At 34.6% G+C, this 18,383-nt stretch overlaps 1 protein-coding gene across 7 annotated transcripts in view; it reads right to left on the bottom strand.

Annotated features, from left to right (window-relative positions):
* Window positions 1-16,870: 16,870 nt before the first annotated feature.
* Ppt1 (Palmitoyl-protein thioesterase 1) overlaps window positions 16,871-18,383 on the bottom strand; it is a 107,779-nt gene continuing 106,266 nt past the window's right edge. For all 7 annotated transcript variants that reach the window (XM_069109709.1, XM_069109710.1, XM_069109714.1 and 4 more), the window contains 2 exons: window positions 17,485-17,643; window positions 16,871-17,241 (listed from right to left, as the gene is read on the bottom strand). In XM_069109709.1, the coding sequence (XP_068965810.1) occupies window positions 17,116-17,241; window positions 17,485-17,643 (285 nt within the window). In that variant the 3' untranslated portion in view covers window positions 16,871-17,115. The remainder of the gene's footprint in view (window positions 17,242-17,484; window positions 17,644-18,383) is intronic.

Genomic DNA, 18,383 nt, shown 5'->3' with positions numbered 1-18,383 from the left:
CGGCTATGTCTTGTTGAAAAATTGCCTTTTTCACTTCTATCTCAGCTATGAAAGACTGAAAAATTCGCCGTGTAACATCTTCAGATATTCTATAGCGTTCAATTTACCCTCTACAAAAGCAATTCCACTTGACATATCCAAGCGTCATCAGTGATTTGTTGGAAATATTGTAGAAATAAAACAGAGAATGTATTTCAGTGTACAATTAACGTCTATCACAGCACTGTATGTATGTATGTAAGTATATTCGAAATCTGTAATTATCGCGTTATGCATATACATTTTATTGTAAACGGCTATACAGACTACTTGGAAATTCTCCAATTATTAAATCAGGGATGCTCAGAATTCCTTTATTCCTCTCATCTATGCATGTATTAATCGCATATATGTAAGTAGATCACCTCACTCGCACATCAGCTACACCTTATTTGTAAATAGTCGTACACGTTTAAAAAACATATGAAAAACGATTTACATTCGTCTTCACTTCCGCATCATGTATCATTAATGTCATATTTTTATTATACGTTGATATATGTTCGTTTATGATAATTATATCTGAATCAAAGATCACTAACCGTATGAATAAACAAATAAATAGGTAAATAATATACATAATCCGGAGAAGTTCTATTGCTTAAACACCTTTCACCTTTTTTTTGGCTCGAGGACATACGTCAGTCGTTAGTTTCAGGATTGTATATCAGAGAGTGTTTCAGGAACTGAAGTTTATCGCATCTTTCCGTTTCTCTGTACACTTTGTTTATTCATGATTTCCTATTTCAGGTACATCGCTCACTTTGCTGCCAAGATGGACCTATCTCAAACTCTCGAACATTCGCGATATTTCACACGTTGTACACATTTCGAGAATCATTCGATTAAATTTCACGGTTTGTATTCTAGTATCTGCGATTCTAATCTGTTTTTTTTTCGGAGCGTAACAATTATAATTTCATTTTTGTTTACACAGCGTGACTGATGCAAAGTAGAATTAAAGATAGAATACTAGTTAGTTACACAAGTTAATAAAATACATTATTTTATCGTCTTATCTTATCAAAAAATTTAGATCATTTAATTATTAAACTTTCGAATTTTCACTACACTTGGCGAATTAATTGATTTGAACCTCTTCAATTCGAAAATTTATGACACCTTAATACAGCGTATTAATCGATATTCATTTCCAATTGAATCGCCAAACAATTAATGGTAACGTCCCACTCATAAGCAAAACATAAAAGGATGAACGGAAACAGAATTTGAATGGTAATCTCTTCATGTAATCTATGACTATTGTGAAAGACGTTAGAGAGGGCGATGGTATAGGGCAAACAATTGAAAAGAAAGTCATTGTCTGGCAGCCGTTGAAAACATAAGGGAACAGTTGGGCTTCCATTAAAATCACCTTTTATGAAAACTAATCACATAGGCCGCACATGCTCAACTGACTTTAGGGTGCGTCTCAATACCTACGTTAAACCACTATATTTTATTATTCCGTATTTAGTAGTCCTCGGAACAAAAAAGTTAATTTGCTAAATGTGTTCGTCTTATACTCCAGTATACGGTTACTCGCATTAATACATATTTGGATGCAGCACTATCTGCATATTTGTTGCTTTGTACTTACAAGAAAACATGTTTTAAATGTTGTATTTAAGTACTGCTTGTTCTACGAAATTACGAATCATTCCTATGTATGTATATAGCTTAAAAATACGTAAACAATTTCTTTCTAAGAATAACTGTAAAAAAAACATTTACTGTATGTGCAATATTTTAACAAAAAATTGCCTTATTTTCACGTCGTATTAATATACTAACGCTTGTTTACGTGGTGCGATTTACCAATTCTTAGAAACAAATCGACTCGCAGTTCAAAATAGATTTATTTCGTGTAATAGTTGTCTGTGATTAATGTCAGAAAAGAAATTGACACCAATACTTCTATAATAAGTCCATACACCAAGAAATTTTTTATATCACCAAAAGTCCTTTGACAAAAGACAACTTGTAATTTATCATAGAGAACAGAGTTAAACTATCGTGAAATTGAACAACAGGTGTTAGAAGATATAAAGAAAACAGCATCGAATTTAAGAAACAAAAACTCTCTTTGTTAAACGATTAAAAGTTACCGTTAGAAAGAAGTTGTTTACGTATTTTCGAGCTACGATAAATGGTTCATATTCTCAAAGAATAATCAAAACTCGTCGAACGAACCCAACCTTATTAATTTTGTGGTCGAGTAGGTTTCCTCACCATTCGCTACTAACGAACTAACCTAACTGAGTCAGTGCCAATAAATAAGTTAGCCAAAAAATATAGGGATTAAAATACTTACAGCAAATAAAGTAACGAAAGTCCTGCACCCGTGTCACACTTTATGCAATGCAGTGGGACGAATCGTATATGTACATATGTATCTATATCTACGGACAATGATGAAAATATTAAGTAATTTGAGGTTATGAACATTATCCTATAGTAGTAACGGATGCGAAATCATAGAAAAACAAATGTTTTAAACTTTTTAAATCTTGACTTTTAAACGATAAACACTTTCACTTCTGAAATCGGCTATCGTATTTTAACATAAATAGTTAATATTATAGTGCGACACATTCGTCTAATTATTAAGAACTTATTAATGTGGGGGAAACCGGAATGATATTGTATATGTATGTTTCTCAATGCTTCCGACAAATTTTTGTTTTTACTTCACTTTCAAAAATGTTCGAAATTGTCCGAGGAATTATTCATACCCAAATAATCACCAACCATCCTAACTCTAATATGTGTATGTAAATTTCAACTAGAACCAGCTGTGACTTTGAAAAAAATTAATAAAATCGTGTACCCATCAGGGACGAAACGCGACTTATTATAACTTCATCACAATTAATATTGTGGCGCGGGCACTGATGATCTTCTTGCATAGCTATTTATTTACAATTCTATATTTATACAGGGTGGTTGGTAACTGGTGGTACAAGCGGAAAGGGGGTGATTCTACGCGAAAAAAGAAGTCGAAAATATAGAATAAAAATTTTTCGTTTGAGGCTTTGTTTTCGAGAAAATCGACTTTGAATTTTCGCTCGGTACGCGTGCACTTTATCACGTTTCGTTATAACGGATCTCACTGTAGATCGTTGTTTCAATGGAAAAATTAAAAAAGAAAAAAGTTTTTTTTTTAATTTTTATTCTATATTTTCGACTTCTTTTCTCGCGTAGAATCACCCTCTTTCCGCTTGTACCACCAGTTACCAACCACCCTGTATATATACATATATACATGTGTATATTTTACAATATATCGTAATAGGGAGCAACTAAAGATACGTGTTTTCGATACAAGGATCCGGTTACGTCTGACGATTCTCTTGTATTTGGTCGACACCGCGGATATCGCAAAGGACCAGTCTTCTTCACTTTCTGTACAGGATGCACGTGCCGTCAAATAATCGCAACAATACGTCCTGCCCCTTTCTTGAAGTGGTGGACGGCACGATCATGGCAAATTGAACTTTACTTTGAGGAAAATTGTTTCGTCGTTGTAATATTAATTCTTTGATATCAATCGTGCATTTATTGTACCTGATCTAGAAAGTTTAAAGTATTTGTTTCTTGTGATTTCGCATTCATTAGTGAGTCAAGGACGATGCTTATGACAATTATAGATACCGATAAAAAAGAGTAGTTTATATTTTCGTTCATGCCCGTAAATGTGTAGATACTTATTACACGATTCGTCCATTCATGCCAATATGCATTGTTTTAAAATCTAATCGTAGCAGATAATAAGCTTGGGAAGCGCGCAAATATGACAAACTAGATACTAATGAACTCAAGTACATAAAGGAACGCGTCCGAATATGTTTCGTTTCGTTTGGTAATAGTGGCTAACGATGGAAGCGCATCTATTCTCTTACTTGAGCAGAATAGTCTAAACGAGCGTTAAATCTTTAGTAGTAAATCGTTTACTTGTCTTACTTGCAATTAAAGGGCCTGAAATCACCATCGCGCGAAACAGAACATCATCTACATACTTATATCTTATAGCGTTCGTATCATTGATCGATAAGCAAAGTATTTGAAGAAATTGAATTCTTTAACAAAATGAATTTTTCGCTTTAAATTAAATACTAAATACGAATATTATCAATACCACGAAAAAAAGCTCCGATTAACTACTTTTAGCAATATTATAGTAATAGTAAAATAAAACGTTTATGGTTTATAGATACATATTAATCTATTAATTAACTAATTAGCGTCTAACTTTCAAGATTAGATATCGTTAATTGTGTAAATCGATAAAGTTTGAAGCGAGTTGTTAGAACAGGCAATTAACTGAGGTATATGAATAGTGAAGAAGCAGAAGCAAGTAGAAAAGGGGTAAGGAGAATAAGGAAAATTCCTATTGGACTCTCGTTTTCTGGAAGAACGATTCGCGAATCTGAGTTTACCAGCGAAGCTACCGATTCTAAGCATCCAGGGACGAAAAGCAACTATGGTAGGAGGCCAGACACGGCGATCGGTTCGAACAATACCCATTGTCCAGCATATCATTTTCACGATTTTCCATCGGTCGACTTTCAACCGAGGAAGACTTCGTTCGGAGCCACCGATGAATATCGTTCCTCGATTTTCACTACCGCTACAGTACCAGCACCTTCTCGTTTCTCTTTGGTAAACCGCTCGAGCGGATAAAACGAACACAATGCCTTTTGTTTCTCATCTTCAACGCCTATCGATGCGGAGATTCGTCATCCTCGAAGAATTGATTTTTTGATCAGCTTTTCGAACCCTCTTTCCATTCATAATAATCAATTTCTCAACAAGTACCTATATCTTATACTTTCCTTTTCTTTACAGCACTACCGTTTACTTACGTATCACGTGAAATACCCCATAAAATAAACCGAAGGTATTTCACAATTTTGTATCGTAATATATTTGTATTATTCTTTATCCTTTTTGTACTTTATATATATAGTACATACATATAATACATATATCTTATATTTTATATTATATATATAGGTATATATATATTGTATATATATAAAGTATAAAATAATAATAATATATATAATAAATAAATAATAACAATATATATATATAGGTATATATATACCATTTTCATCCGAAATAATTCCATTATCTACCATTGGATAGATACCATTCTTAATCTTTAAAGATCAAAGCTTATCTATTATTACTTTACCAATGAAGCATTAAATATACATTAAAACGATCATAAAAGTTCACAAAATATTGTTTTAGTCGTAAGAGGATCGTTTCAATTTCCCAATTCTAAACATAGATGCCTCATTACATATTTTGTTATTCGTGTAAAAAGATAAAGAAACAAAATGATTATAGTTTTCGGTTAATGCTACTAAATCGTAATAATATAATGACTTTGATAGTGTGCCATACGTTTAATTATATGTAAGTATGAATTACATGAATAGTTACAATGAACGAAAGTATGAATTATTTTGATTTATTACTTCACTCATTTACTTGACAACTTATAAAATATGAGATATACTTATTGCTAAGGTAAAATTATTTTAAACGTCATTGTCGTCAACTTGTATCACGAACGATGCTTTATGAAACTTTTGATATCAGTGAAAAAAGATTCTGATTTTGTATCAAGCTTGCATCAAAGGTTTGCACTAAAGTGGAGAAGAACACATGTTTTTTGGAAATTTATAAATTAAGTAGCTAGAGGACCGTTGTGAAAGTTGAGCGTACTAAATTATATCATAAGCAGATAAATACCTATAAAATGAGAAAAAGATTCGGAGCGGGGGGATGTGGAGAGACAGAGAGAAGAGTTCGTCTTGCTGCGAAATTCTGGAATGACGAGTAATCATAATTTCGACAGAGTCAGTAGTATTCTGAGATTGAGATATATAATAAGCCTGAGGCTGCGTTCACATCACAGGGAGACAGTCCGATACGAGTGAGTAGGTACATTATACAAACGGAATACCTACCCCAACCTATGCCAACCTACCCGCCCATTGGCATCAAACCAACTACCACTACTATCATCGCTACCGCTACTACTCACCCTCTTATTGCGTGACTGTATCCTTGAGAGGTACTCCCACTATCTACAATCTACAGGGTGATTTTCTTGAAGTACCTATTCGCTCATAATGACATTTTATTTAGATCGCTTCACGTACATTTCCTGATGGTCTATTTATCGATTGATTCGACAGAGCCAGTTGAAAAAGGACATAGATATTAAACAGAAAAAAGTTCACGTACATACACGTACGTATATCGATGTTAGATTTACAATTAATTCGCTAACTTGCTCTCCTAATAAGTGTCGTTGCTCCCAATGGTGCTATTTCCAAATACCTAATTGAATTTATGTGGTTTAATAAGTACAAATGCAACAAATTTTTCATGTACACATATTACGGTGTACTGTATGTACCTATATTGTATATTTATTAGAGTACTACAAAATCCTGACCACCAGTGAAATTGAATTTCAAAATATACAAACATCAATGGCGAACGTTTTATATTAGGTCGTCCGAAAAGTTTCTTTCGTTTTATAAGGAAATAATGGATGCACATCATTTTCCGTTTTATATTATTTTATCGAATTACGTATTATCCATTTTGTTCTATCAAAATAAAGATCACAACGTTCGACAGATTAGGTTTCATGTTTGTATAAAGATGCATCGTTGTAAAAGACGTGTCTGTAAAAGAAAGACACTTTTCGGACAACCTAATATATTTACATCCTAATTGAAATTCGTAAATTCGACACAGAAACGAAAACAATATTTGTTATCGATATAAAGATGGAGCAATTGATCTGATTTATTTTCACAAAATCTCAATTTCATTGTCGTATTCTAAAAGTCATGTTTCTATTTTTACTAAAAATAAATACGAATTAAATAAACAACGAATAAGAAATGAATTCATGCATAATGTACATATTAATACCAAAACTATGTTATTATTAAAATCAATACTTATGATAAGACAAAATAAAAATATGTAGAGAATTAATTCATAATATTGCTAATATCTTCACACTATTGTATTTTAATTTCGCATACTGTAATGAAATTAGGAACTTTTTAAGTATTCGTTATCTATCGTAATCAGCGGTACAGAGATATTGTTGATCAAAAATATATACATACGTGTATATACAAATATGCATATCCATAAAAGATTGATAATATAAATTTAAAATTTGAAAGTATTTTTAAACGCATATCTACAATCTTGCAAAATGCGCACAAATCAAATCAAATTATCAATTGTCATATTGGAAAGGAAAACTAATCAAATAAACTACCAATAACCTACCTACTAACCAATAACAAACTTTCATACTTTATACTTTACTCTTATTGTATGAATCCAATTTTGAAAAATGTATAAAGATATTAAGGTATCTACTAATAATTCTTGCTATCAACTAGTGAATGGAAAAAACTAATATTTTTTAAATAAGTTCATTTGTTGATAGTTCTTTGCTTCGGTACTTGCTAGATGATGAGAAATAGTATGATTAAATATCTACATATGTGTATCGGGTTACTTGGAAATTTCGTTCCGATTTTTAAGGAATTTCGTCAACATGAAAGACCATATTAAAAAGTTTGTCGCCGAGAAACCTAAGAGGTTCTGGAAGGATGGAATATTCAAGTTGTGTGGAAGATGGAGAAAGGTCGTGGAATAAAATGGCAACCACATAATCCAATAAATGTATATCGAATCAAAACGTAAATCGGAACGAACTTCCCGGGTGCCCAATATAACGATTACTATTAATATTACCTTGTACATTATGCCGGTTGCTTCTCTTTTTTAATTCCAAATCTTTTTCAAATGTCATAATTAGACTGCGGATATTTATGCGCATTTAGACTTTTGCGAATATACTTTAGAAAATAGAACTTGCTAAACGTCACATGTAATAAGTACTCCATTTTAAATATTTCATATATTTTTGTATGTATTGCACGCATTTTTACATCTTCAAATTTCTCATAAATGCATAAAAATTCACAGTCTAATCATAATTTTTGATTAAAAACTGATGTTTCCTATAGCTACTTTTAACATTTCTATTTTATGAATCATAATTTTTAATATAAAATTAATACTCAAGTGATAGGCAAACTAGAATTTTGTAATACATTTTGTAACATGTTGTGTTGATATTGGAAAGTGTTCCGCTTAATTTGCACGACTTAATATGATTACCGTATGGTAAAGAAAAAATTACGAAATACCTAAAAGTCAACTACAGAACTATCTAAATTCTTAACAGAATTTATTTACATTATATCAATATGTGTGTAACAATTCGTGTGAACATACCATACATACCTATACGTATTGACGTACGTAGGTATGTGACATCACTAATGACAAACCAACTTTATAATTTGTATAATTTGAAACTCCAAAAACTATATAAAACAAATCTTAAAAACTTGTATCTATATCTATAATACATCGTTCTATAATCTATAATATCGTGTAATGGAGCGTTGAATCTTCCCAATGCTACTTATTTTTTAAAACATGCATAATCGAGCGTGAAAAGGTGTCATTTTAGCGCTATACGTCATTATTATCGAAAATAAAGAAGGTAATTTCAAGACATGTCACCCGTTAGATATGCCTACAGATATACTGATACGACAAAGAATTGATACGTTCCTTTCGTAAACGTCTCTCTTTTTTTCTTTCTCTTTCTCCTTTTCGAGCAAGAGTACCGATAGACCGACAATGGAGCACATCTGTAGGTACCACGAAACAATGGCTACCGAGATTGTGGAACCTATTGCGGATAGTATTCCATAATATACCCTGTTGTTTCCGCTCCCTCGGATAGAGCTACCAGTGTGCTCGATGAAAATATATGGCCCTCTTTCCAAGGTCTAAACTGACACTATCTACGCTTGTTATTTCTTCGCAAATTTTCCTTACACTCTCATTTTTAATTTCCGGTTCCTATCGTCATTGATACTGATCATTACGTTCGAGTTGAAATTGCAATTACAACCACGACATTGTACCTACAATAATGTATCATATATTATATAATATTTATATTATATAATTATTAATATTTCTTTATATGAAAACAAATGTATCACACATTATCATATTATAACAGAAACGCAATAAAGATATAAACTCGTTAAAAGGTTTGTTATGCGGTTTTAACAAAATTTACGATGAGTACATTATAATTTAAAATTGTTTAATAAGGCTTTCTCTGAGGTGATGTTCAATTCGCTCCTAAAATATTATTGTCAATATTTAAGGTTCTCAACGTTGTCATAAGTAAGAGACCCTCCACACTCTAATATACGTATATTGTCAATACAATGTTAATGGCCTTAAATATTCAGAATGATATTAACAATAGTATTGATCGTCTAAACACTCCTTAACAATTTTAAAGTAGATATATAGTGTAAAATATATACATATGTATAGCAAACATTACACATTTTTCATTCGCATACACGTTGAATCAGAATTAGTTTTCTTGTTTTCTATTAATCTCTATTAATTTTTCAAGCATTTGAGCATCCCAAATTCTCTCGTCTTCAGCCACTATAGCTTTGTAATAATGCATTTTTTAAATACTTTTGTTAATAGTGTGTGCGAAAAACCACTTTTTGCACGTCCTATTGTCTTAACTTCGCTATTCGCTTTAAACATTTATACCAGTCAAACGATATATAAGATGTACTTCCAATCTTTCAATAATTGACCAGTTACCAGTTACCCGTTTCATGAACAATTCCCGTCATAGGCACGAAGTTTTATTCAAATTAATTAATTTAGTTTTCATGGGCCACTACTAGCTCACACAATCAACGAAGTTACGTAATCTAAAGCCAGATGATGCGAAATATTAATAATCACTTACTTATTACTAGCGGCGTATTATTCGTATTCGGAAGGTCTTAATTCGCTCTTTCGTTATACGTTCTAGAAGGACGTATCTACTTTATATAATATGATCATGAACCTTCATAGTTACAAACTCAGTAATATGTAGGTACGATAGCTGGAATTTATACAGCTAGCATCAAACTTAATCCAAACCTTGTGGAATTCTAAGCAAAAGATATAGGTGATATGAGCAACTACTCAAGTGTACTTAAAAAATAGTGTACTCGTAATTAAAATTTGTAATCCCCAGGATAATATTTACAAGTTTACATTGTGTATTTAATATACAGGATGAATAACGTAACTCGGTCACCTTGAATATCTGGAGTTGTTTTTAACGATAGAAAAAAATATCGCAGGGAAAAAATGTTTGGTTCGAAAGGATAAATATTATGAAGAACAAAAAACTTTTCTCAAGGTCATATTTCCCAAGATTTCAATGTGACCAATGTTTTTCTAAAGGGGAGTACATATTTTTATCATCGCAGCATGATAACCGAGATCGAAATCAATCCATCGCGTGTTTTAGCTATAATACTATAACTATCGCGTGATCTTGAGTACGAAACATTTAAAAATTCAACAAACGCATGAAAGGGTATGTACGACGCCTTAGAGGCGTTCAATGAAAACCAATCGTCGTGTATAGTTTTGAACACCATCGTCAAAAGGACCTTAAGAGAAGTAGATACTTATCTACATACCATGACAAATCGTAATACAGAATTAGTTGAACGCTTAAAAGAGACATTTCATCTTTCGATACAGAATCGTTGTAAGAACCAATCAAATATTTGAGAGAATCATTTCGATCCTCCACAATGTCTTACCCTATGTCCTAGCTGGGACTTTCACAACGAGAAGGCAACCAACCGAAAAATAATTGATCGTGCAACGATATGGATACGAGAGTAGTGTTCACAGATACGTTAGTATCACGTCGCATGGTGACAGAGAAAAGGATAGCAAGTTGGCCGTGCGACGATCCAATGTGACGTAAAAAGAGCAACGTAGGAAAAGAAAGATTCATAAGCCCAATCACCAGCGATCGCATTATGTGAAAATAAACATTGACCTCAGCCGGGCATTGGACACTGGGCAGTGGGTAGTTGAGAGGGTCGCACAGCGTGACCGCACAATAGACTTCCCTTTCGTCTTCACATCAGTGAAACGACGCTAATGCAACGACGAACCCTTTTTATTTCAAATTTTTTGTTAAGAAAGATAAATTATTTTTTCATTAACACATTGATGAGATTTTTCTGATTAAAATGGAAGGACATTTGAGATCATAGAATTTCACACAAAATTTCATTAAATAAATTCATCGTTGTGGAACACTTAATTCAATGAAATTTTAATACAACGCAGAATGCAACTATAGCTTCAACTTAACTCCTTCCCGTGCTTTAACGAGTCTGACTCGTCATGAAGATTTTGACCCAAACATGAATATCACGAGCCAGGCTCGTGAACAGATAGATAGCCCGGAGAGTCCGAACAGACGGCCTTCACGTGGATAAGATACGAGCCCTTGTCGATGAGCTTTTCCTAACTAGACCGACGGAGAATTTCATGAGAATTGACGGGAGTATCAACAGTAGAGATGGCGAAGGGGACTGCGAGATCACAGAGGAAGCTTTACTGGATGCCGGAACTAGGATAAACCCTAACAAAGCGGTGGGCGTGGATGACATACAAGGGGCGGTGGTCAAGGAGTTAGTTGAAAAAGGACAGATAAGATGTTGAGAGTGTTGAACGATGTGAACAGAGCGGAAGGATACCTGCGTTATGGAAGGTGGCGAGAGTAGTTCTCATCCCGAAGCCGGGTAGAGACCCTGCACTCACATCGTCTTTCCGACAAATCAGCGTGCTTCCAGCACTTAATAAAGTCTGGGCGCACACGTCTAAGAACCTGATTGAGGAACCCCCTTCCGCAAGGACCAATACGGGTTTCGCAGGAAGAAGAGTACGGTGGACGCCCTGTGCCCGGTTGTGCAATTAGCGGAGAATTGTAAAAGAAGAAACCGGATATGTGTACTGGCAGCGATGGACATCAAGAACGCGTTCAACACTCTCAGTTGGGGTAAGATCCTGATGGAGGCTGAAGCAAGAGGGATGTCCGGGAAACTATTAACTCTTCTTGGCAACTACCTTGAAGACAGGAAAATAGTAGTCCGGAACATTGGTGGAACGGTGAAGAGGAATGTTTTTGCGGGTGTCCCAGAGATCCATTTTGGGACTGTTGTTGTGGGATCTGGTCTACGACGGACTTCTGAAGGAACTCCAGGATATCCCACGTATGAGTGCGGTCGCCTTTGCCGACGACTTGGCGTTAATATTGGATGTACCCAGTCAGGAGGAGATTGGGAATAGGTTAGGCAGAGCAGTGAGTATGATTACGCGACGGTGTGCTGACAATGGGCTGACAATCGAGCACGGCAAGACAGAGGCGATTCTGCTCACTGGGAAATGCCCAGGGTTATGGAAATTGACATTGGAGGATTCCTATTGAGGACGAAGCAGGAAATAAGATACTTTGAAGTGCAGTTAGATAACTGTAGAAAGTTCGGGGCTCACTTTGAGAAAGTCTGTGGAAAGGCTGATGCCTTAATGGGAGCGCTTAGGTCGTTGTTACTTAATGTCGAGGGGCCCACTGGCTCAGTCAGAAGATTATACTACGAGGTATGGGAGTCAGTGGTGCTTTATGCATCCCCGGCATGGGTTAAAACGCTGTTGCGGAAGAAGAATAAGGACATCTTGAAGGGAGCACAAAGAGCCGTACTGGTTAGATCGTCGACGGCGTATAGAACTGTGTCCCATGCAGCGCTGTGTGTGTTGATGGGCACTGTGCCGATCTACTATAAAGCGGAGCTCCGAGCCGAAAAGTATGAACCTAAAAGGAGTTATCATAAGAAGAAGAATATATATCATAAGAAGAAGGAGAATAGTATGAGACCCGTTCCAGAGCAGGAGATACCTCAAATTTTGTGGGGAGAATGAGGGCGGTGGAAGAACGCATTGACGACAAGTGGAGAGAGGAATACAGTTTTTACAGAAGTGACAGTTGGACGAGGAAATTAATTTCTGACGCTTGTATTTTTAAAAAGTACAAAAAATACATCGATCATTGGACCATGCAAACTTTGGCCGAACACGGGATTTTTAATGTGCATCGAAAGACGATTAACAAGGAGAATCACTCGAGATGTTGGGATTGTGACACCGATGGTAAGGATGCGGAGTATGCGTTGTTTCACTGCCCTAGGTGGATTTACGAGACGACTGAATTTGACAGCCACGTTGGCATGCTACTTACGGTGGAAAATTTGATAGAGGCAGTAACCAAAAAAGAGGACAATTGAACTAGGTTCCAAGCGTTCTCCAGGAAGATCATGCAAGAAAGACGAGTGCAAGAAAAAATTGTGGAGAGGAAGAAAGGACAAGCTAGTAGACCGAACTGAGAAGACCGAACTAGTGAGGGGTACACACTAAGGCCAACCCTGAAGTAATGTCGAAAGGCGTAAGGTGGATAGGTCGGTGATAGTGCTACTGCTGCTCGTGGAGAAAAAGCCGGACTAAAAGTGCCGGGATTTGAACTTGGTCTTGAACGTTCGTAACCAACGGCGCTAACCACAGCTCTACTGTCGTCCGGTCGAGGGTAGAGTCTTTGTGTAGCAAGCCACGGGACAGAACCCGTTGGAAAGTTGCTGTCGAGTGCCGCTACAGACGGTTCCGGGGTTGGTTCCTGTACCATAAGAGGAGCGGATAGAGGAGGGGTTTTTAGAGGGTATGGCGATTTCCGCCGAGTCCCACATACTCAGTCACTGGGTATGGGTAATAGCATTTTCCCCTTCTCGAGGAAAAGAAAAGAAAAAGGCTCGTGAACAGATAGTCGGGCCAAACATAATTATCACGAGCCAGGCTCGCGAACAGAAAGTCGGGGGCCAAAGATAAACATCGTAATATAACGACCGTAATTGAATGTTAGTTCCTATCAGTACGCCACGAAAGTTCGTCGCGATTCTTATAATTGCCGTTACAAAGCAGTTTAGTTATTGAAATTTAATAAACCCCTACAAAATGCAAAATACGAAAGTTTTAAATGGAAGCAATGACAACGAATCCAGTGATAGTGACGTGTTTATGCCAATCAGAAAACGTGCAAGGCGTATGATTAGATGAGAGTAGTGAAGAGGAAGGTACGACGCGTCAATCATGGATTTGGCAGAAAGTAAAAAACACACCAATAGTTTGGAAGTATCCTGAAACTCATGGCATAAAAACGTCTGTTTTAAACAATTTAAGCGAGGATCCAAAAATATTAGACCTATTTTCTATTATATTTGACAACAAACTTTGGGAAATACTTGTTACGGAAACAAATCGCTTCGCACATCAGACAATGCACGACGGTATCCTGTTACGTTAGACGAAATAAAGGCCTACTATGCACTGTGTATTTTGATGGGTCAAATGAAAAATCAAATATCCAACTGTATTGGACTATAAGAGCAGTAGTAGAAACGCCAATATTTAGAAGAACAATGTCTTTTAAGGGATTTTGGTAAATTTCGAGATTTTTACATTTTTCTGATAATAAAGCTGCTGATTGTAATGACCGACTTCGAAAGGTAAGACCCATCATCAACCTCTAGAATGAAAACTTTAAAGAAATTTACACATCCAATGAATATGTCAGTGTAGATCCTTGATGAAATATAAAGGGCGTTTAGCGTACAAACAATTCAATTCGTCGAAAAGAGCTTGATTTGAATTAAAAATATAAAAATTGTGGGAGGCAAGTACCGGTTTCTGTCATGGATTTAAAATATATACCGGCCAGGACAAAATTGATCGAGATGATAATGCGTCGGAGAACGTTGTGATAGAGTTATCATAAATCTATAATAAACAAGGAATATACTTTGTTTCTGGACAAGTGGTACTCTTCATCCAACCTCTTTTTAAAATCACGTACAGTACAAAATTACGGACAGTACGTAAGAATAAAAAAAATATGCCAAAAGACATTCAAAAGCGTATTTTGAAGAAAGGAGAATGTGTATGAAAGTGTTGCAATAATTTGATAGCTCTGAGATGGAAGGACAAACGCGACGTGTATATATCAACGAAACATGGAAGTGTAGAGATGGTTGAGCAATCAGACAGAGAATTACGAAAAGTAATGAAGCCTAAATGTATCCTGGAATATAACAAGGGTATGGGTGCAGTTGATTATCAAGATCCGATGTTATCCTGTTTCCCAATCATGAGAAAAGTCATCAAAGGATACCGAAAACTTTTCTTTTACATGTCAGATATGACTCTGTTCAATACCTATATTATGCATAAAACAATGCACAGTCGAAAAAAGGAGACTTATGTTGATTACCGAATAAATATAGCAGAGGCAATTTTGCAAAATGTCGAATTAAATATACATCAATTAATCCTCTTCGACTCTAAGCATAATATTGGGCTCATTTCCCAAAAAATATCGATCCGACGCCTCGAAAGAAGCATCCAACAAGGATGTGTAAAGTTTGTTATAAACATAAAATACGAAGCGAAACGAAGTGGGAATACGCGAAATGTAAAATAGCTTTACATCTGCCAAAGTGTTTTAGGAAGTATCATACCATGGAGGTTTTTTACAGTTGTAAGTATTTTCTTATTAGATATTGATTCAAGGTGAACATTTCTTATAATTGAATTTTTTGTTTATAGTATGCTATGCATTTTTAGGCGTAGTATTATTACATTCCTTAGGACAAAATCACATTTGAAGGCGCTTGAATTTCTATTGAAGTATTGTTTATTCATGAAATATAATTTTGAAACTGTCATCTATTACAAAATATAATATATTTATAATAACTATAAAACGAAGGATTAGAGTTTACTTCCACAACAGCAGTATCGCGTAAGACTGACTATATCATAGGTATTCACGTTTCGGCTCGTATTGTGACTGTTCTCGAGCATCAATCTGGTTTGTTTACCACACTTTACGCCTACCGCTTGGGCCCGAGTTTCGTCGTGCTAAATGGCACGAGAAGGGGTTAAACTTTAAATTGACCGCTAGCGTAAGGAACGTAGAAATTACAAGAATGTTTACTTAGTGCGATCGTGCGCATAAACTTATATTTATAGTATGTTCGGCTTTAGACAGCAAAGGGATAACTGTGATCCTTGAATCGGGAGGACTAAAGGAGACGCTTTGGATTTCGGATTTATAGTCATTGAAGGTGGCACGGTGGCTCGTCTCTACTTATGAGAGAGCAAGTCACTATATTGGTCATCCAACATAATATTGAAAATTCATTGGATAACGACTATCTAAATTGAGTGTCACATCTTTCAACAGTCAACACCGAAATTACTGCAAAACGGTTTGACATACCTTCATTTGTTTTTTATAAACTATATCAGAAGCCTATATCCAAACAAATCATCATGCAACATGGAACACTATACAGTGCGGCAACGTGTGCAAATTGCTAAAATTTAGTACAGAAGTTTATTATTGTCTATTAACGAACCAACATTGTATGATACGACACCGTTTTTCATAGGAACTTTTCCAAAATAGAGTCTACGTCGATAGTCCAGACACGATTGACGAGCTGAAAAGCAATATTATAGTCGCCATTGATGAAATCCAATCCTAGTTATATGAGAATTTAGTGGAAGATTGGGGTTAGGTTGGAGAGATCTTAAATGATAGATATTGTGTTCCATATTATTGTAACGAAGTATCTATCTATGAATCTGATGTTAAAATAAAGAAACCAGACAAACCTCAAATAATTTGTATTTCATTTCAATTTAAAGATGTGACACTCAATTTAGATAACTCCATATTTCAGAAATATAATAGATACAAAAATTTATTGATGAATAGGTGTAGTTTTTAGTTTTTACAAAAAGTATACATATTTAAATTATTTTGATAGCATCCAGTTACAGGAGAAGAATGTGCATTAGTGAAGGGAATACGTAGATACAATAATGATATATGCATTAAGCAAAGATAGTGAAATGTACATATGTATACACATATATAACATTTGTTTTAAAAAGGTTAATTCTTTATACATTATTTAATGTTATTAATCCTTATAACAAATATTTTTTTATTATATTATCTACAAACCAGTCTTCCGTAAATTGCAAATGGTTCCCATGTACATTAAGAAAATGAATTCTCCCAGAATCGTGTAACATTTTCAAACCTAAACGATCCTGAAATGTACAAATTTATTTTCTGATTGAAATTATTCGTTGCAGTTGTATTTTTTGGAATGCAATTGTAATTTCAATTAATTTTACCAAGTATTCGTTATAACTGAACCTATAACGTTTATTTTTAATCATTATAACTAAACAAAGATGCTTGTAACCAGACAAAAGCTAAAAAACGACGTTTGTGTTTTCAAACATTATTACATCATAATCCTATAATGATACCTATATAAAATTCTATACCTCACGATATAAATCAGATTGTTCCAATGTTTGAATTAACGATCCCTGTCCTGGTTTGTAAAATCCAAACATTTCCGTTTCTGTAGGCTTGACAATGGTATCATTAGTAAATTTAACTAGTACCATGGTATGTAATCTCTGAAGATTCTCTTTGTACGTCTGGAAAGAAATTTCAATATTATTTAAAGATAAATTAAGAACGTAATTGACAACAATTATTATAGGGTATTCGCACACCCTTAGTTCTACTTGACTTCTTAGCGAAGGAATTCACAACTCTAAAGAGACGATTTACTCACACTCTCTTTTCTCTCTCCTTGTCTCTTTGAGTTTTTGCCATACTTTAGTTTTCATTTTGGGAAACAGAGAATTTCGATATGCCAACTTGTAACAGAACATTAAACTACTAAAGATAGGTCGAGTAATGCTCGTGCATATGATCATCAATGTTTAAATTTTAAATGGGCGCGTAGTGAAAAGCTAGTATTTTTAAATTTATCTCAATGCTTTTAAATTGATCGATATAATAAGATTCATATAATTATTTAAGTAGCTATAAAAATTTACACAATGGTATTTCCTTATAGAGAAAGTAGAAGTAACATATATTCCCCTGTGTGTAGTTTTATGTAAAAATGACACTGTCCGCTTTTACTACTTTCCTCCGGAAAATAAAGATTTATAATGAAACTAAAAAATAAATTAAATCAATTGGAAATTATTGACCGCTTCAGTGTTTAGATGGAAGTTCTAAAAGCGGGCAACAGTATATTATCATCGTCTATGAAAATATGCTCATTACACTTTACAAAAGAAGATTGTATCCCATCATGTAAGTAGATACCTTTTTTTTAATATCTATATTACATTTACAACTGGCTCTGTTAAGCCAGATAAAT

The sequence above is a fragment of the Bombus flavifrons genome, chromosome 3, assembly GCF_040668555.2.
Source record: "Bombus flavifrons isolate JBK064 chromosome 3, iyBomFlav1_principal, whole genome shotgun sequence".
NCBI classification, from domain to species: domain Eukaryota; kingdom Metazoa; phylum Arthropoda; class Insecta; order Hymenoptera; family Apidae; genus Bombus; species Bombus flavifrons.
The sequence above is the reverse complement of the archived record's forward strand: the minus strand, read 5'-3'. Positions and strand labels throughout refer to the sequence as shown.